The 20,544-nt window shown below is 43.1% G+C and overlaps 2 protein-coding genes across 2 annotated transcripts; both read left to right on the top strand.

Moving 5' to 3' along the window:
* The first annotated feature begins 3,315 nt into the window (after nt 1–3,315).
* Nucleotides 3,316–5,592, top strand: LOC133025741 (CD209 antigen-like protein E). The gene is made up of 5 exons (XM_061092484.1): nt 3,316–3,330; nt 4,155–4,305; nt 4,932–5,083; nt 5,160–5,284; nt 5,362–5,592. The coding sequence occupies exons 1-5, from the start codon at nt 3,316–3,318 to the stop codon at nt 5,531–5,533; spliced, it is 615 nt and encodes a 204-aa protein (XP_060948467.1). The 3' UTR covers nt 5,534–5,592.
* A 4,473-nt stretch (nt 5,593–10,065) lies between these two features.
* On the top strand, nt 10,066–12,416 carry LOC133025740 (CD209 antigen-like protein E). The gene is made up of 4 exons (XM_061092483.1): nt 10,066–10,076; nt 11,593–11,890; nt 11,967–12,091; nt 12,169–12,416. Exons 1-4 carry the CDS (start codon nt 10,066–10,068, stop codon nt 12,344–12,346), a joined length of 612 nt encoding a protein of 203 aa, XP_060948466.1. The 3' UTR covers nt 12,347–12,416.
* Nucleotides 12,417–20,544: the final 8,128 nt, after the last annotated feature.

Below are 20,544 nucleotides of genomic sequence, written 5' to 3'. Positions count from 1 at the left end.
GGGTTAGGGGAAGGTCCTTGACCAATGCATTTACATCTTCATGTGCAAAACAACTCCTTATTTAGGCTGAAGCCCTGTTGTGTGATGTCATGTTATCTCTAGGTTTGGGGTCCCACTTCCCACCTATAAAACTTCTTGCCCTGCAGGGAGAAGACAGATTTTCACCGTTTGGCTGTGTGATTTCTCCAAGTCTCTAGAGCTTGTCCTGACCTGTGCTACTTTTGTGTAATAAACATCATTATACTTGTAAGTACTGGGTCCGCGTTCCTTTCCTTCATCATCAAGCTTCGACAACCACATCAACCTCTCGGCCGACCAGAATATACTTCACATTCAAACTAAATAACAACACTCAGGTCTGAGACGTCACTGTTAGAAAACAACAAATATCCGTTTGACCAAAACTTGAGGAAGTGAATTATGTTAATGATCTGGTCTGGCGGAACGACACGTCTTCTTAGAGCCTTCAGCACAATTGAGTCTGACAGGAAAGATTACAACAGTTTTCGAGCAGGTGTCTGACAAAACTAAATTTATTTTAAAATTTAACCTCACTGATGATCCCACAGCAGGAAAATGGCTGAAACTAAAGTTCTTTACAATATTAGGTCCACAAGAGCGAGGGGAAACACAGATGGTGAGATTTAAATTATAATTATGAATTCTGAGTGTACACTTTGTTTTATATTATTATTATCATTATTATTATTATTATTATTATTATTATTATTATTATTAATATTATTATTGTCATGAATTTGAGATGATAAAACAGTGAGTTTTTCATTTGGAAATTGTTCATTTTCAACAGTCTTTGACTCGGTGGACTTGACTTCACTGTTTTTCCATTTTTTAAAACTGAAACATTCCAGAAGTTTCCAGGATTCATTCCTTGTGTTTTTCTGTTTGACAAAACATGAACACTTTTGACAACACAACATAAATGTACATTTATGTATATTTTTGGGTTGCAGTGGCCACACCCTCTACAGATGAGGACACTTATTGCAACATCAATTACTCGAAAACTCAGCGACCTGGTGAGTGATAAACTGCACAAAACTATTTTAACAATCGTGTCACACGTTTTCCAAAGGAAATGATGAAAAAAAAACATTATTGATTTTAATTTCTTCTGGTTTTTGATTGTTTATTCTGAAGACACAGCTAATGACCTTTTCATTAATTTCTGACTTTGTATCATAGGAACAATAATCTGCAGATCAAATGATAATAGACATTAGTTAGTTGCAGCCATAATGTTGTGTATACTAAATTTAAAATAACATTCCTGTCCTAAACCTTGAGTTCAATCGCATATTAAAATGTTTTTTCTGCCGTTAAATTATTTTTTACGCTCATGTAAATTGCATCAGTTTGATGCCACTTCTTGATTAAAATGGAAGTTCAATTCTACTTAAAAGATTAAGAGAGAAGATGTAAAAACTATCTGCGTGTGTTTCCTGTACAAAAGTGTGTGGCTTAGTAAGTGGTGTGAAAAAATAAACAAAATGAGGAAGTGACAGAGAAATACTTATAGTCAACTCCAAAGAAAAAGTCGAGCCTTCTACTTCCTGTCGGCTACACTCGCTCCTGGTTTTTACAAATTCATCTTTAATCTGTTCGGGTTGATTTCTGTTGGTCGTTGGTCGACTGTAAAAACAAAAGACATGAAAGTGGGACTTCATCTTTAAAAACTAGTATGAATATTAAACATTTATCTCCATCATCTTTCTCTTCTGCTGTTGAACAACCTGCAGCATCAAACAGGCAATCGGGGGTCACATCGGAGCGAGTGGTCCTGCTGGTCCTCAGTGTTCTCCTGGCAGCTGCCGTCATAGCTCTTGGTGTAACCCGTGAGTTTGATTCCAAGAGTACATTTTTCAGAACGAGTCCCTAAATCTGTCCAGAAATTGAAATTAAAACTTCTACTTTTAGATGTTTGTTTGTGTTGGATTTAAATCAACAAATGGAATTTAACAACATTTCAAGTTAATGATTCTCCTTCTCGTCATCAAGAACTGAATCGTTTATCAAACGAAGGTTTAACCTTTACTGATGAGATTGTCTTTTTCTAACCAGTTCATGAAAATACTCAAACCAAGAAGCTTCAAGAGGAATGTGAAGCAAAACATCTCTCAGGTAAACTTCTTCATTTTGTTTCTGAAGGTTTTAAGGTTTCATCCGCAGCAAGGTCACTTTCTCTTAAAGTAGTTTCTTCACATTTCTGCTTCTTCTCTGCTCAGATGATTCTGATGAACGACTGATGAAAGTTACATTTTGTTTAACAGGAAACCTCAGTAAGACAGAACAGTGCAAAGTGGAGCAGCCAACTAAACCTGCTTCAGTAAGAGGTAAGTCACACATGAGCTTCTCCTGATGATGATCAAAGAAACAGCGAAGGACTGATGGATTCAGTCACTTCAGCTGTGTCTCAGTTCAGCGGCTGCATCCTTCAGAGGACGCGGTCGACCCGAGCCACGAAGGAGGCGTCCTGGTGGGTCGGGAACAGAAACGAGACGTTCTCGTCTATGTTGTGCAATAATAGTAGACTTGACGTTGGCTAATTATTAATAATCATGAAATATGATTATTAAAATAAAAGTTATTTGTTAACAATAATTAAAAATGATGAATCTATAAATTAAGAATAATAAAATAATCAATTAGAAATTATACGGTTATCAATTAAGAATAGTTAATAGATAATTAAGAATAATAAAATCTGTAATTGTTATTTATCATCGACGGGGCACCACCCTGGTTACAGGGACCAACAGTCAATCTGTAAAGATCAGTCTCAGTTTTTAAAAAATTCAATTGATAATCTCAATATTTAATATTAAGGATTATATAATAAACAATGAAGGGTTTTAAATTCCAGCACAGGATATCATAATCCGGGTGTATTCACATACATATGCACAAATAATCCCAAGATACAGTTACTTTAATTGCAAAAGGATTTATTAAAAAGGGGAAATAAAGTTAATGTTATTCAATGTTTCTTCATTTAACAAACTCCAATATTTCAAAGATAACAGCAGCAGCACTTATCACAATTTAGAACACACATGTAAAACCTATGGTCTTTCTATGTGTGTGTGTGTGTGTGTGTGTGTGTGTGTGTGTCAGCCTGTCTGTGTATCTGTGTGTGTGGGTGTGTGTGTATCTATGTGTCTGTGTGTGTGTGAGAGAGAGAAAGGGGGAGAGTCAATGACGTATGACGCAGTCTGGTAAAATTCAAGAAGGTGGTACCTTCACGTTATTCAAAATGGAGGCCTATGTCAATGACAACGTGAAGCCGAAGCCAATATGGCGGTGGGCCACGTGAGTTACACAAAAGAATCTTCAGACAAAGAGATTCTTATCTCTGCTCGGTTTTGGCGCCGAATGGCGTCGAGGTGCGTTCAGGCTCTCTAGGTCTAGAATGATTTATCTATGTAACGTGAAATGTGTGAGTGCAGATCGGAACGTGTGTGTAAGCAGGTTTAGGAGAAAGGAGAGCGAGAGAGAGAGAGAAAGAACATGCAAGGAAAGATCAGAAAAGCTCTCAAAAACACACCGGAGATAAGTTTACAGTGATTTCACCACTCGGTGCCCAAATTAGCGTTGTGCACCGATGTTTTGATCGGTAAAATCTCTGCAAACTTAGTCGGGCGGTAACAGTGCGGCCGGATACGCTTCGTCGCGGCCTCAAACAAAACAATACACTAAAATATGAAATGACACGCTAAGTATAAAACTAGTCTCTGCCCAGACAATAAAGCCTCTTACTGTAACCCTCGCAGTGTGCGTGCGCGTTTGGCGCGAATGTCCCGGAAGTCCAGTGAATAGTGTGTGGCCTCTCAAGCTCTGTTACGCTGGTTCATCTGTGGCAGCGGAGATCATGCTGGGCCGAACAGGAACAGATTCTTCTTGCTCCTCAACGGAATGAACGTCGTGCTTCTGCAGGGATGAACGGCTGTTTTGAAGCCGTTTGTAGATTGTGTGGAAAGAAAAGTCTCTGAGCTTGGCCTGCGAGTGAACTTCCTGTGCCGACCTTTTCAAGTTAAAGTTACAAAAAAGGTCTTTACCAAAATAAAACGTTGACACAAGATAAAAACAAAAGAAAAGAAAATTAAAACAAACGTCTGTGTTGTTGCCTCCTTTAGCGACTGGATCATCTGGTCAGACCTGGAGAGGTCTGGTTGAAACTTCAGTGCAGGAGAAAAAGCAGCAATTTTGCAGATTTATCCTACCTGAGAGATACCTGCCTCCTCAGGAAGTGGGTCATGAGTTTTGCCGGCCATCAGCCAATGGAATGTCAGGGTTTCGACCTTAGGGGGCAGGGATTCAACCTCAGTGGGAGTTTTAGGAACACAGTTGGGGGTCCCCCTGAAGGACACTGGAGATGCTTCCCCCCCAGGAGAGGGCTCCAGGCTGGCTGTGGAAAGTGTTGCTTAAGAGTGGAAACTGGTAGAACTGGTTTCAGCTTGGCCTACAGGCCTGTTTTATTGGTTTTTGTCTGGTCAGCACTCTGGACTCTTGCCCAACATCTACAAAGGATTTCAATGCTCTTGTCTGCCCTTACTGCTGTTGCCCAGAAACAGAACTGAACTTAGACAAATGTTTATGCCCCTTAGTTTATTTTAATATTTGTCCCATTAGATGCTCAGTTAAATTAAAGCGTGATAACGAGAAGCATCGGACGTCTCAACGCCTGCCGGCTCCTTCAACCTTTTGAAAAAGGGTTTGTCACCTGAGTGCAATGAATACAGCTATTGACTGTAACTGATGCTGCAGAATAGCTGCCTTGCCCAAGGGCAGTGTACCACCACCCTCTGAAACTCAAACTTTCATCAGTCTTTCAAAACTCTTCACATTCAAAGTCACTGCAGCTTCCAGATCTAAAGTAACCAGTGATTTCCTTTGCTGTTATCTCTCCAAAGATGAAACATGTCCGAGGTGCGAGGACGGCTGGGAGCCACATGGAGGAAAGTGCTACTTCTTCTCCTGGGTTATTTTAACCTGGGATCAGAGTAGAACACAATGCAAATCAATGAGTGGAGACCTGGTTGTGATAAACAACAGAGAGGAGCAGGTATAAAACACTGCTGCAGGTCGATGTTCTCATATTTTATCACATCGTCACAGATAAATCACCTTCTCCTCTTCAGAGATTCCTGCAGTCTAGAGTGAGTGAAAACATGGACAAAGCTGAGGACATGTTCTGGATCGGACTGACAGACACAAAGAACGAGGGTGAATGGCTTTGGGTGGACAACACACAACTGAATCCAAGGTTTGTTATTGAGAAAACAGTTTTTGTCATCAACGTTAGTATGAAGGTTTTCATGGATCCGGTTCTGTGTTTCCCAGATTGAGGTTTTGGGGTGGCGGCCAGCCAGACAACTGGACAGGGGAGAATCCTGATGGAGAGGACTGTGTGAGGATGGGGGAGAAAAAAGGAGACAAGGACCTGGTGTCCTGGTTCGATAAATCCTGCGAATCGCCTCAAAAAAGTATTTGTGAGAAACCAGAAAAAGCATGAGCCTGAAATCCAGTTGGATCAGATTGAGCTTGAGTCCTCAGCCACTTTCACTAACTGAGACATGATGCTTAATTAATGAAGATTTTCTCCAGACATAAACAACTTTGAATAATATCTAGTCTCATATGTTCTTCAGTTTCCTTGTTATTTTAAAGTGACGTCTACTCCTCCCTCATAAAAAATCTATGCATATTAAATATTATATATAATACCTCCATCTGTCCTGTTGAGTCTATTCTGAGTGTTTGTGTGAGAAACTAGAGATTGAGAACATCTCAACCTCCTCTGGAAAAATGTTTACTGACATTTATTAATGTGGTGAGAAGTTATTTTGAGTCATTTTCTCACAGACTTCAATAGAAACAACCAGTGGAGTCGCCCTCTGCTGGTCGATTGAGAGAATACAAGTTTCTGGCCCTTCTGCATTGGCTTCTCTTTCCAGACCTGGAGTCAGTTTTTATTTACACTCTATAGTTTTGACTTAAAACATGAATGAAGAAATATGGTTTCGCTGCAGGTGAGGCAGAGATCCAAGTCTTTCTCTATCCGGAGAGATGGGAATGAAAATCAAACATCACTTTTCAAAACTTTCTTCTTTATTCCAAATAAAATGACTCAGATCCCAGGTCACAACTGAAAGTGTTGACATTCAACCGACTGAAAGGAAACAAACAATAAAACATGAATGTGCAGCGACTGGAGAGAAGTTAACTGCGTCAGAACCGGATGTCTTGATGAAGATGTCTCTTCTTCACAGTTTCTATCAGAAAGAATGTCTTTAACAACTAGAACAAGAGCATGTGGACGTGGTGTCGTCTGTTGTCCGTTGGGCCGAAGCTCTGCGACCTTCTATCCTGCAGCTCTCGGACTGGGAGGAGTCGAGAGAGCATGTCTGGTTAAACCCCTCCCCCCGCGTGGACGATGCGGCGTCTGATTGATTGGCTGTCACGATGATCTGTCAACTGAGGCGTGAGTTGATTGGACGAAACTCACTGGACGCGTCATTGTGTAACATCCGAACAAGGAATCATTCCGGAAAGTTTAATACGTAAAAGGGTTTTTTTTTTTCTAAGTGAACGTAAACTTAATTCTGAAATTGTTTATTATATAGGAATAATTGTTTTTCGTTTTTATTAATTATAAAGAAAAATATAACTTCATTTCTTATTTGAGTAAAAAAAAGCTGAAAAAACTAACGACATGAAATCTGAAAATAATCTTGTGAATTATGAAAAAGAGAGCAGAAACATTTTAGCTCCAGTGAATTTAACATGTTTCCATAGTTTTCATTGTTTATATTGTTGAGCATAATCTGCTCAAACTGTTTCTCTTTGTTGTCAAACTCTATTTAACCCAAAGGGAACACTTCAGAGTAATTTATATAATTTTATTTTAAATGCTTGGAAATTTCTAATTACTCAAAATTAACAACTTCATCACTTTCTTTGTGAAACATTCAAACTGAATAACATCACTCAGGTCTGAGACGTCAATTTTAGAAAACAACACATATCCGTTTGACCAGAACTTGAGGAAGTGAATTATGTTAATGATCTGGTCTGGAGGAACGACACGTCTTCTTAGAGCCTTCAGCACATTTCAGTTTGACAGGCTACAACAGTTTTCGAGCAGGTGTCAGACAAAACTAAATATATTTCAAAATTTATCCTCACTGATGATCCCACAGCAGGAACATGGCTGAAGCTGAAGTTCTTCAAAATATTAAGTTCAAAAGAGCGAGGGGAAACACAGATGGTGAGTTTTAAAATATAATTCTGAATTCTGAGTGTACACCTTGTTTTATATTATTATTATTATTATTATTATTATTATTATTATTATTATTATTATTATTATTATTATTATTATTATTATTATTATTATTATTATTATTATTATTGTCATGAATTTGAGATGTTAAAACAGTGAGTTGTTCATTTGGAAATTGTTCCTTTTCATCAGTCTTTGACTCGGTGGACTTGACTTCACTGTTTTTCCATTTTGTAAAACTGAAACATTCCAGAAGTTTCCAGGATTCATTCCTTGTGTTTTTCTGTTTGACAGAAACATAAACACTTTTGACAACACAACATAAGTGTACATATATGTATATTTTTGTGTTGCAGTGGCCACACCCTCTACAGATGAACACACTTATTGCAACATCAATTACTCGAAAACTCAGCGACCTGGTGAGTGATAAACTGCACAAAACTATTTTAACAATCGTATCACAAGTTTTTCAAGAAAAAACTATTAGCGATTTTCATTTCTTCTGGTTTTTGATTGTTTATTCTGAAGACACAGCTAATGACCTTTTCATTAATTTCTGACTTTGTATCATAGGAACAATAATCTGCAGATCAAATGATAATAGACATTAGTTAGTTGCAGCCATAATGTTGTGTATACTAAAGTTAAAATAACATTCCTGTCCTAAACCTTGAGTTCAATCGCATATTAAAATGTTTTTTCTGCCGTTAAATTATTTTTTACGCTCTTGTAAATTGCATCAGCTTGATGCCACTTCTTGATTGAAATGGAAGTTCAATTCTACTTAAAAGATTAAGAGAGAAGATGTAAAAACTATCTGCGTGTGTTTCCTGTACAAAAGTGTGTGGCTAAGTTAGTGGTAAAAAAATAAACAAAATGAGGAAGTGACAGAGAAATACTTATAGTCAACTCCAAAGAAAAAGTCGAGCCTTCTACTTCCTGTCGGCTACACTCGCTCCTGGTTTTTACAAATTCATCTTTAATCTGTTAGGGTTGATTTCTGTTGGTCGTTGGTCGACTGTAAAAACAAAAGACATGAAAGTGGGACTTCATCTTTAAAAACTAGTATGAATATTAGACATTTATCTCCATCATCTTTCTCTTCTGCTGTTGAACAACCTGCAGCATCAAACAGGCAATCGGGGGTCACATCGGAGCGAGTGGTCCTGCTGGTCCTCAGTGTTCTCCTGGCAGCTGCCGTCATAGCTCTTGGTGTAACCCGTGAGTTTGATTCCAAGAGTACATTTTTCAGAACGAGTCCCTAAATCTGTCCAGACACCTCTTGAAATTAAAACTTCTACTTTTAGATGTTTGTTTGTGTTGGATTTAAATCAACAAATGGAATTTAACAACATTTCAAGTTAATGACTCTCCTGCTCGTCATCAAGAACTGAATCGTTTATCAAACGAAGGTTTAACCTTTACTGATGAGATTGTCTTTTTCTAACCAGTTCATGAAAATACTCAAACCAAGAAGCTTCAAGAGGAATGTGAAGCAAAACATCTCTCAGGTAAACTTCTTCATTTTGTTTCTGAAGGTTTTAAGGTTTCATCCGCAGCAAGGTCACTTTCTCTTAAAGTAGTTTCTTCACATTTCTGCTTCTTCTCTGCTCAGATGATTCTGATGAACGACTGATGAAAGTTACATTTTGTTTAACAGGAAACCTCAGTAAGACAGAACAGTGCAAAGTGGAGCAGCCAACTAAACCTGCTTCAGTAAGAGGTAAGTCACACATGAGCTTCTCCTGATGATGATTAAAGAAACAGCGAAGGACTGATGGATTCAGTCACTTCAGCTGTGTCTCAGTTCAGCGGCTGCATCCTTCAGAGGACGCGGTCGACCCGAGCCACGAAGGAGGCGTCCTGGTGGGTCGGGAACAGAAACGAGACGTTCTCGTCTATGTTGTGCAATAATAGTAGACTTGACGTTGGCTAATTATTAATAATCATGAAATATGATTATTAAAATAAAAGTTATTTGTTAACAATAATTAAAAATGATGAATCTATAAATTAAGAATAATAAAATAATCAATTAGAAATTATACGGTTATCAATTAAGAATAGTTAATAGATAATTAAGAATAATAAAATCTGTAATTGTTATTTATCATCGACGGGGCACCACCCTGGTTACAGGGACCAACAGTCAATCTGTAAAGATCAGTCTCAGTTTTTAAAAAATTAAATTGATAATCTCAATATTTAATGTTAAGGATTATATAATAAACAATGAAGGGTTTTAAATTCCAGCACAGGATATCATAATCCGGGTGTATTCACATACATATGCACAAATAATCCCAAGATACAGTTACTTTAATTACAAAAGGATTTATTAAAAAGGGGAAATAAAGTTAATGTTATTCAATGTTTCTTCATTTAACAAACTCCAATATTTCAAAGATAACAGCAGCAGCACTTATCACAATTTAGAACACACATGTAAAACCTATGGTCTTTCTATGTGTGTGTGTGTGTGTGTGTGTGTGTGTGTCAGCCTGTCTGTGTATCTGTGTGTGTGGGTGTGTGTGTATCTATGTGTCTGTGTGTGTGTGAGAGAGAGAAAGGGGGAGAGTCAATGACGTATGACGCAGTCTGGTAAAATTCAAGAAGGTGGTACCTTCACGTTATTCAAAATGGAGGCCTATGTCAATGACAACGTGAAGCCGAAGCCAATATGGCGGTGGGCCACGTGAGTTACACAAAAGAATCTTCAGACAAAGAGATTCTTATCTCTGCTCGGTTTTGGGTGCCGAATGGCGTCGAGGTGCGTTCAGGCTCTCTAGGTCTAGAATGATTTATCTATGTAACGTGAAATGTGTGAGTGCAGATCGGAACGTGTGTGTAAGCAGGTTTAGGAGAAAGGAGAGCGAGAGAGAGAGAGAAAGAACATGCAAGGAAAGATCAGAAAAGCTCTCAAAAACACACCGGAGATAAGTTTACAGTGATTTCACCACTCGGTGCCCAAATTAGCGTTGTGCACCGATGTTTTGATCGGTAAAATCTCTGCAAACTTAGTCGGGCGGTAACAGTGCGGCCGGATACGCTTCGTCGCGGCCTCAAACAAAACAATACACTAAAATATGAAATGACACGCTAAGTATAAAACTAGTCTCTGCCCAGACAATAAAGCCTCTTACTGTAACCCTCGCAGTGTGCGTGCGCGTTTGGCGCGAATGTCCCGGAAGTCCAGTGAATAGTGTGTGGCCTCTCAAGCTCTGTTACGCTGGTTCATCTGTGGCAGTGGAGATCATGCTGGGCCGAACAGGAACAGATTCTTCTTGCTCCTCAACGGAATGAACGTCGTGCTTCTGCAGGGATGAACGGCTGTTTTGAAGCCGTTTGTAGATTGTGTGGAAAAAAAAGTCTCTGAGCTTGGCCTGCGAGTGAACTTCCTGTGCCGACCTTTTCAAGTTAAAGTTACAAAAAAGGTCTTTACCAAAATAAAACGTTGACACAAGATAAAAACAAAAGAAAAGAAAATTAAAACAAACGTCTGTGTTGTTGCCTCCTTTAGCGACTGGATCATCTGGTCAGACCTGGAGAGGTCTGGTTGAAACTTCAGTGCAGGAGAAAAAGCAGCAATTTTGCAGATTTATCCTACCTGAGAGATACCTGCCTCCTCAGGAAGTGGGTCATGAGTTTTGCCGGCCATCAGCCAATGGAATGTCAGGGTTTCGACCTTAGGGGGCAGGGATTCAACCTCAGTGGGAGTTTTAGGAACACAGTTGGGGGTCCCCCTGAAGGACACTGGAGATGCTTCCCCCCCAGGAGAGGGCTCCAGGCTGGCTGTGGAAAGTGTTGCTTAAGAGTGGAAACTGGTAGAACTGGTTTCAGCTTGGCCTACAGGCCTGTTTTATTGGTTTTTGTCTGGTCAGCACTCTGGACTCTTGCCCAACATCTACAAAGGATTTCAATGCTCTTGTCTGCCCTTACTGCTGTTGCCCAGAAACAGAACTGAACTTAGACAAGTGTTTATGCCCCTTAGTTTATTTTAATATTTGTCCCATTAGATGCTCAGTTAAATTAAAGCGTGATAACGAGAAGCATCGGACGTCTCAACGCCTGCCGGCTCCTTCAACCTTTTGAAAAAGGGTTTGTCACCTGAGTGCAATGAATTCTGGGATAGGTTGGGACAGGAAGGATCCACCCGTTGGAGCCTTTGTTTCTCTGGGTTAGACGGATGCATTTGTCGGCCCCATTTGAAGGAGCCTCTGATATGAGACAGCGTAGTCACTGCCCCTGAATTAATACACAGCTATTGACTGTAACTGATGCTGCAGAATAGCTGCCTTGCCCAAGGGCAGTGTACCACCACCCTCTGAAACTCAAACTTTCATCAGTCTTTCAAAACTCTTCACATTCAAAGTCACTGCAGCTTCCAGATCTAAAGTAACCAGTGATTTCCTTTGCTGTTATCTCTCCAAAGATGAAACATGTCCGAGGTGCGAGGACGGCTGGGAGCCACATGGAGGAAAGTGCTACTTCTTCTCCTGGGTTATTTTAACCTGGGATCAGAGTAGAACACAATGCAAATCAATGAGTGGAGACCTGGTTGTGATAAACAACAGAGAGGAGCAGGTATAAAACACTGCTGCAGGTCGATGTTCTCATATTTTATCACATCGTCACAGATAAATCACCTTCTCCTCTTCAGAGATTCCTGCAGTCTAGAGTGAGTGAAAACATGGACAAAGCTGAGGACATGTTCTGGATCGGACTGACAGACACAAAGAACGAGGGTGAATGGCTTTGGGTGGACAACACACAACTGAATCCAAGGTTTGTTATTGAGAAAACAGTTTTTGTCATCAACGTTAGTATGAAGGTTTTCATGGATCCGGTTCTGTGTTTCCCAGATTGAGGTTTTGGGGTGGCGGCCAGCCAGACAACTGGACAGGGGAGAATCCTGATGGAGAGGACTGTGTGAGGATGGGGGAGAAAAAAGGAGACAAGGACCTGGTGTCCTGGTTCGATAAATCCTGCGAATCGCCTCAAAAAAGTATTTGTGAGAAACCAGAAAAAGCATGTGCCTGAAATCCAGTTGGATCAGATTGAGCTTGAGTCCTCAGCCACTTTCACTAACTGAGACATGATGCTTAATTAATGAAGATTTTCTCCAGACATAAACAACTTTGAATAATATCTAGTCTCATATGTTCTTCAGTTTCCTTGTTATTTTAAAGTGACGTCTACTCCTCCCTCATATAAAATCTATGCATATTAAATATTATATATAATACCTCCATCTGTCCTGTTGAGTCTATTCTGAGTGTTTGTGTGAGAAACTAGAGATTGAGAACATCTCAACCTCCTCGGGAAAAATGTTTACTGACATTTATTAATGTGGTGAGAAGCAGTGATGCCGGAAACGCGTTACTTAGTTCGCGTTACTCTAATCTGACCACTTTTTTCAGTAACGAGTAATCTAACGCGTTACTATTTCCAAACCAGTAATCAGATTAAAGTTACTTGTCCAAGTCACTGTGCGTTACTATTTTGTCATTAATAGTAAAATATATATTTGATTTCGTGCCGCGGCTGGGGGAGCAGTCGCCCTCCGCTCCACGCAGCCGGAGGCTCGGTGTGCGGCCCGCCTCGACATACTTTGGGGGGGAGGTCCTCATTCGCGGCGCCTCACGGCGTCCCTTCTCTTGGACTGAGGGGTTGTGTCCATCGCCGGAGCAGAAGGCGGGGACTGGTTGGAGGGGACCGGGTACGGCGGTCGGCGGCGGCAACTCTGGACGCGTGTCGGGCCCTTCTCGCGGATAACCTGAGCTACGGCGCCCGCTGGGAGAACCCCCCCTTAGCCAGGGGGGACTACTCCGGCGGTGCGCCTCGGCTGGCGCCTAGCAGCTGACTGAGAACTGGTGCGCACCATCTGTGTCGCAGGAAAGTGTTGACACATCCTTCGGTTAACGACTTTCACACGTATCTGCAGGCAGCAAAGGAAACGCTCAAGTTTCCTGCAGATCTATTTCGACCTCCCTCAGACCGTCACCACGGTCTTAACACGAATGATGTCCTCATCTCCCTATCCTCGAGACCAAATATCAACAATGTCACGTGAGTGACCTTAAGGGGGCTGGGCTCACCGCCCATAAAGCTCCCCGGTGAGCGCGGCCGCCTCCTCTTTTCTTCACTCGCCTCATCCGAGACCGACAGGTAAGTAAGATATTTTGGGACTCCACTTTTATCAATCCGACACCTTTGTGCAGGCGCCTTGTGTCCCTGAGGATTGTTTGTGGTTTTCCCCTTCTCTAAAAGTGAGGCAGAGGGCTACACTGCATGTGTTAAGCTCTGCTCTTTGTTTCAGGCAGCTTAATTAGCTGCACCTGGCACTAACTACTCATGTTCACAGCTTTGGGTAAGTATTGTTTATCTCGTGCTGTTTGTGTCCATACAGAGTTTGTTCTCTTACAGGAGTGAGTAGAAAAGTTGGGAAGCTTAATCAATAAATAATCTATCCCTTAAAACTGATTTGGATCGGGGGTGCCCCCCCCCCTCCTCACCCGGTAACTCGCTGTCCGCAGGGAGTGGGGTTTCTCCAACTCCCCCTCGTGCGTTCGGCACAGTGAGTGGAGGTGAGTTAAAGCCAACCTTTTCACGTTTATTTGCCTTTCAAAAATGAATAAATAAACCGTGTTTGAGGCCAGGTAGTGTCCCCTTTTCACCTCTGTGGGCAGCAGGTGGGATTGTTTGCCTGTGTTCCCTGTATAAAATACAGTTGGTTATTGGTTATCACCCTTTGTAGGTGCTATTTTGTTTCCCTTAAAGCCCTGTTCGCAGTGGCTGGGATGTTGTTCTCTCTCCACCCCCCCACCCCCCTTGTTTTCTGCCATTGCAGGCATACAGTGGGCATTTTCAGGTGAATTAGTTATTTCACCCCTTCCTTCGTTTTATGTGATATTGGCCAGCTGTGATTAGCCTGTGTATAAGATCCCCTTTACCAGCTATCCGTAGCTGCTGGGCGCTATTGTTTATATATTTATTCTTAAATCACAAAAGTAACACAGAAATGTCCTCACATTTGTGCCATTATTGCCGGGGTATCATGAATCCCCGAGATGGCCACCGTGAATGCCCGACTTGTTTGGGCATGGCACATTTAATGGATGATATTGAGAACCCCTGTGTGGCAGCAGTGGAACTGCCTGTGGAGGAGCGTGTTAAAAGAGCCAGATGGGTGGAGCAGTCTGTTCGTGCTGGGGCCGTGCAGCCTCTACCAGCCAAACTAAATGAAAGGGGACACACCTCAAGGAAAGCCCCCCGAAAACTTGGGCATGAGCACACCCCTGTTCGCAGGCGGGACTCAAGCGAGACACAGGCTCCAAAACCTTCACAGAACCCAGCTGGTCAGCATGATGACACTCAGCTGCAAATCCTAGCAGCCATACGTAGTCTGTCAGACAGGTTGGGTAGAGTTGAGGCCCAGTACCCGGCCACAACAGCTAGGGCATCGAGGCATGGGCACTCCTCCCCGGACAGGTTACCCTCCTATCAGGAGGAGAATGTGGTTCACCCTGACATTCTCTCTCTCTATGCTCAAAATTCCCTTTTTGAAAGTGATGGGCAGTCTGAGGGTGCTGCTGGGCTAAAACAGCCTAAATCCACACAATGTGAGGGGGCGTCCAACCTCAGCAACATGGGTGAAAGTGAGCCTTCACCCATGGACGTCATCTCAAGGGTTTCAAGTGCGGCAAAAATTGTGGGGCTCAATGTTCCAACTGAGGCTCCTGCTCCAATGGATGGGATTTGGGCCGGCATCACTCAGACCCAGCAATCAGTTACTGTACCTGTGGCTGGTGACTATTTGCACATGCTCAGGAAAGCATGGAACATCCCAAGTGGGGCACCTCAGTTCAATGCAGGTTGCCGGAGACTGACTAAGAATCAGTATGCTCCTGAAACAGGTATGGGGGATATGCCTCCAGTTGAGCGGGAGATGGCAGCCTTAACATCTCTGGGTCCAGAGCGGGTAACCACCAATCCACGCTGTCCCCTGAAAGAGTGTGATAAGTCAGACCGACTGGTGTCTCGGACTTATAATGCAGCCACACGAGCAGCCCGCTCGGGCAATGCACTCGCCATTTTATTGGCAGCTCTTAGGAGAACAGCCAACCCAGAGGACCAGGACACCATGAGCCTGATAGACTCTGCCCTGGTCACTCATTCCCAGTTAACAAGGGACATTGGTGCAGCTATGTCATCTGCCATGGTAGCTCGGAGGCAGATCTGGTTGGCACAGACAACTCTTCCCGAGAATATCAGGAAAGAACTGACCAATATGCCAGTCGTGCCGGCACATGTTTTTCATCCTGACTCCCAGGGTGTGTTAGATAAGGCTGAACAGTCTCGGCGTACCAGAGAGTCAGTACAGCGCACTTTCAGAGGGGCTGCGTCTACCAGGTATAAACTTAGGGGCTCCCAGCCTCCCCACCGATCATCATCCTGGGCCCGTAAGGAGCCATGGGTGAATGACAGGCGACAGGCTACAGGATTCACAGCCTCTGGTGACTCCAAACAGCCTTCACAAAGTCGACGTGGGTTCTATCCCCGTTTTTCGACTAGAGGTGCTCCCCAGAGGAGGCGCCCCCCCAGAGGTCAAGGACCTCGGGGCGGTACAGCCTAGGGGTGGGGGGACACCCGCCGAACTTCATTCTCGGCTATGCCTGGACAGCTGGGAAGAAACTGTGTCAGACCCATGGGTGCTTGCTACAGTATCAAAGGGGTACAGAATTCAGTTTCGGCGGCGGCCCCCCCCTTACTCCAGGATCCGCATGACGATTGTCACGGACCCAGTCCAGGCTCAAATCCTGGCACAGGAAATTTTAACCCTTCTGAAGAAGGATGCAATTATGAAAGTAGATCCAGACGAACAGCTCACTGGCTTCTACTCCACGTATTTCCTCGTGCCGAAAAAAGATGGCGGAATACGTCCCATCTTGGACCTAAGGCGATTAAACGCCTTCATAAAGGTACTTCCTTTCAAGATGCTGACCACGGGTCAGATCTTAGAATCTATCGAAAGAGGAGAGTGGTTCACCTCGATAGACCTGGAAGATGCGTACTTCCATGTGCCCATCTGTCCAAACCACAGACCTTTTCTTCGGTTTGCATTCCAGGGGCAAGCCTATCAGTTCAAGGTCCTGCCATTTGGCCTTTCCCTCTCACCAAGAGTGTTCACCAGAGTGGTTGGGGCGGCCTTGTCTCCTCTCCAGTTGTCAGGAGTAAAAATCCTTCCCTACCTGGACGACTGGCTGATTTGTGCTCCATCTCTTGGCCAAGTTGTAGAGCAGGGATGCCAGGGTGAAATTGGACAGGGGGCCAGATTTTTTCAAGCAAGACCTCAGGGGGCCGGATTACACTTTCGGACTGAAAAGGCCAAACACTGACTCAACACATGGATAGGTAGGTTATTTGAAATTATTCATGAAGGCCTACACATCAATAAGAAATTGCATCGGCACCAAAATAGCCTCACAATGAGGCCTAAAATTACATAGCCTAAAGCAGGAGACAGTTACCCTCTAAAAATGTTACATTTTCCTATCCATGCAAGTAGCCTACATTTATAAATTAGAAATGCAACAAAATAGACTAGGTGCCAACAAAACACATTTCCTATAAATAACACAAGTGTAAACTGTTAATTACTTTTATTATATTTATTGAAGGCTTGCACATGAAAACAAGTCAATGCAAAATAACGCCAATTAAAAGAAGGCCAGGCCAAGTAGGCCTAAACGAGTCACAGAAAGAAAGCGCCAGAATAAAGTAGTCCAACATTAGACCATGTGATTGAATATCCAGTAGGAATTAGTAAAACAAAACGGTTCTTGAAAAAATAGGCAAATATGAGCTATCTAAAAACTAAATTGGCTCAATAACAGATGAGGCACATTAACTTTGCCAGTCATCACCAGTCACCAACCCATATTTCCACACACCCATGTGCCTTTATGGCACTAGCCTGGCTATCAGTCAACCCCAGCCCCTTTTATTCCCTCCCCCCCATATCACACTGGAAATTATAAAATATATCATACTCTCTGTATATTCTTTGTATACATAAGTCTATATACACATATTTATACATGTGTACATGTTATAATTACTATTATTATATCACTATTACTATTATTAGTATATATACTGTTGCTGCCATTATTACTATATACTGCTTTTATATTGGTATAATTACTATCATATATAAATATATATTATGTTATATTATATACTATATATACTGTACTATTCTTATATACTGTCTAACAATAACATTACCATCTGTTTTTTATTCTTTCTACCTCAATATTTTTTATTTTATTCTATTGTATTGTATTTTTGTATTTTATTGTATTCAAATGTACCGGCTGCTATGACAACTTAATTTCCCTTCGGAAAGTAATCTATCTATCTATCTATCTATCTATCTATCTATCTATCTATCTATCTATCTATCTATCTATCTATCTATCTATCTATCTATCTATCTATCTATCTATCTATCTATCTATCCATCTATCTATCTATCTATCTATCAACACTCGTCTTCTCCCTCCACTTCCTCATTCACCCCTGACACGCCAACGAACCAGCCAATGAGAGCCTGTCATCCCACACAGCCATTGGTCAAGAACTGTCACATGTCCGACCCCGACCTATTCACAGACACTCAGGACATCTCAGTACTTATTCAACACGGTGTACTTAGCGGAACATTCATAACAACCACATATCAAGCAGTCAAACAGAACAGAACTCAACTATCAGTTCGTTACAATATGTATTAAAATAAAACGAACCTTCGTGTGTATCTCGACATTTGGAGAATACGGCTTGCTGTTTCTGTAGCGATGATGCTAGCTCGTTTAGCTTTTGAGTCCGGAGTTGCCCTGTGTACTCGCCGTATTTCTCGGCGTAGGTCTCGTAGTGTCGTTTGATGTTGTACTCCTTTAGTACAGCCACTTGTTGACGACAGATAAGACACACGGGTTTGCCTCTTACTTCCCAAAAGAAATAATTTTCTCTCCATCTATCCTGAAAGATGCGAGCTTCAGTGTCGACCTTCCTCTTCTTTGACAACATCTCGATCAGCACTACCGGCGCTGCTGAGGCGGGCAGCAGCAACAGACCGACTAACGGAGTCCACCGAAAATTTTAATTTTTTTTTTTTTTTTAAATTCCATCAAAATTAAATTAAAATTTATATTCTCCCCTTATCACCCTCGGGCCGGATGTGATGTACAGTCGGGCCGGGTCCGGCCCGCGGGCCGTAACCCTGGCATCACTGTTGTAGAGGATACCCAGAGGGTGTTGTCGCATGTACGGTCCTTGGGTTTCAAGGTAAATGTGACGAAAAGCAACCTCGAGCCAAGGCAGCAGGTGATTTTTCTGGGACTTTGCTTGAATTCCCTTACAATGTCTGCATCCCTCACATCTCAGAGGGTGGGGAAGATTCTAGTCTTCCGGAAACGATTCCGTCTCGGCAGGCAGCTACAATTTATCAGCTTTCAGAGGATGCTGGGGATGATTTCAGCCGCAGCAGCTGTTGTTCCTCTGGGCCTCCTCAGGGCCAGGCCAATTCAGAGGTGGCTGAATGCCTTCAAGCTCAACCCGAAGCTGGACAGACACGTGAAACTTCGTGTGACACGCACATGTCTCCAAGCCTTACGCCCATGGGCAGACCGGGTGCTCTTGCTCCAAGGAGTCCCCCTTGGGAACATTCCCTCGAGGAGGACAGTGGTGACGACAGATGCTTCCCTCACAGGTTGGGGAGCAGTCTGGGAAGGCAGAATGGTGCGTGGCCCGTGGATACCCCCTTGGGGTGGCGAACACATCAATGTTCTGGAGTTGAGAGCGGTTCACCTTGCTCTGAAGGCTCTCCTTTCCTCCATCCAGGGCAGGCATGTCTTGATAAGGACAGACAGCACTTCAACTGTGTATCATATAAATCACCAGGGAGGCACAAGGTCCCTGCGTTGCCTCCAGGTGGCACAGAAACTTCTGTTTTGGGCTTTTCAGCATCTGGCTTCACTCAAAGCAATCTTTATCCCAGGGATTGTAAATCGAGCAGCAGACCTCTTGTCCAGGACTGGTCCTCTCCCAGGAGAATGGAGACTTCATCCAGAGGTTGTATCCCTCCTATGGAGTCGGTTTGGCACGGCTCAGGCCGATCTATTCGCATCAGCAGAGACAACCCACTGCAGGATGTGGTTCTCTCTGGAAAACCAGGGAGGTCCCCTAGGCCTAGATGCACTATCTCAAGAATGGCCGGAAGGGTTGTTGTACGCTTTTCCTCCATTCCCTCTGATTCCCCAGGTACTCAACCGGGTTGCCTCGGGCCACTACGAGGTGCTGTTAATAGCCCCCAGGTGGCCAGGGAGGCATTGGTTCCCAACGCTCCTTCGCCTGGTTCACGGTCAACCATGGGCCCTGCCAGTCAGGGCAGACCTCCTCTCACAGGCAGAAGCTCAGATATGGCACCCCAGATCAGACATCCTGCAGCTTTGGGCTTGGCCCCTTCTCAGTACCTCTCTCAAAGGTTAGATGAGGCTGTCCTGAGGACCATAGACAATGCCCGGGCTCCCTCCACTCGGGCTAACTATGGCCATAAATGGAGTGTGTTTTCTACATGGTGTCGCAACAGACAGGAAAATCCAGCCGCTTGTCCTATTGAGCTGATTCTCCGTTTCCTTCAGTCACTTTTGGACTCTAACAGGGCACCTAGCACCATTAAGGTATACACTGCCGCAATCTCTTTCTTCCATGAGACAGTGGGAGATGTTACAGTTGGTAGACACCCTCTAGTGTCTCAGTTCATTAAGGGAGCACACCGCCTGCGACCAAGCAGGGCTCCCAGGGCTCCATCGTGGCAACTCCCCTTGGTATTACGGTCCCTGATGCAGTCTCCCTTTGAACCCATAGGGCAATCCAGCCTTAAGTCTCTATCTTACAAAACAGCTTTCCTCCTGGCTATATGCTCTGCCAAAAGGGTGAGTGAATTGCATGCTCTGTCAATAAGTGACGATTGTCTAAGATGGAGGGCAGGTGACTCAGGTGTGTCTCTGTGGCCAAACCCCTCGTTTTTGCCTAAGGTCAAAAACCATCAGACGGTAAATCAGGTGATCGAGATCAGCACTTTTCACCCTGATCCGGCTCTACTACAGGAGGAAGCCGGCCTGCCTATGTTGTGCCCAGTAAGGGCACTGAAGGCTTATATTGCACGCACA

Source organism: Limanda limanda, chromosome 19 (genome assembly GCF_963576545.1).
Source record: "Limanda limanda chromosome 19, fLimLim1.1, whole genome shotgun sequence".
NCBI lineage: Eukaryota > Metazoa > Chordata > Actinopteri > Pleuronectiformes > Pleuronectidae > Limanda > Limanda limanda.
This window is presented reverse-complemented; position numbering and strand designations above follow the sequence as displayed.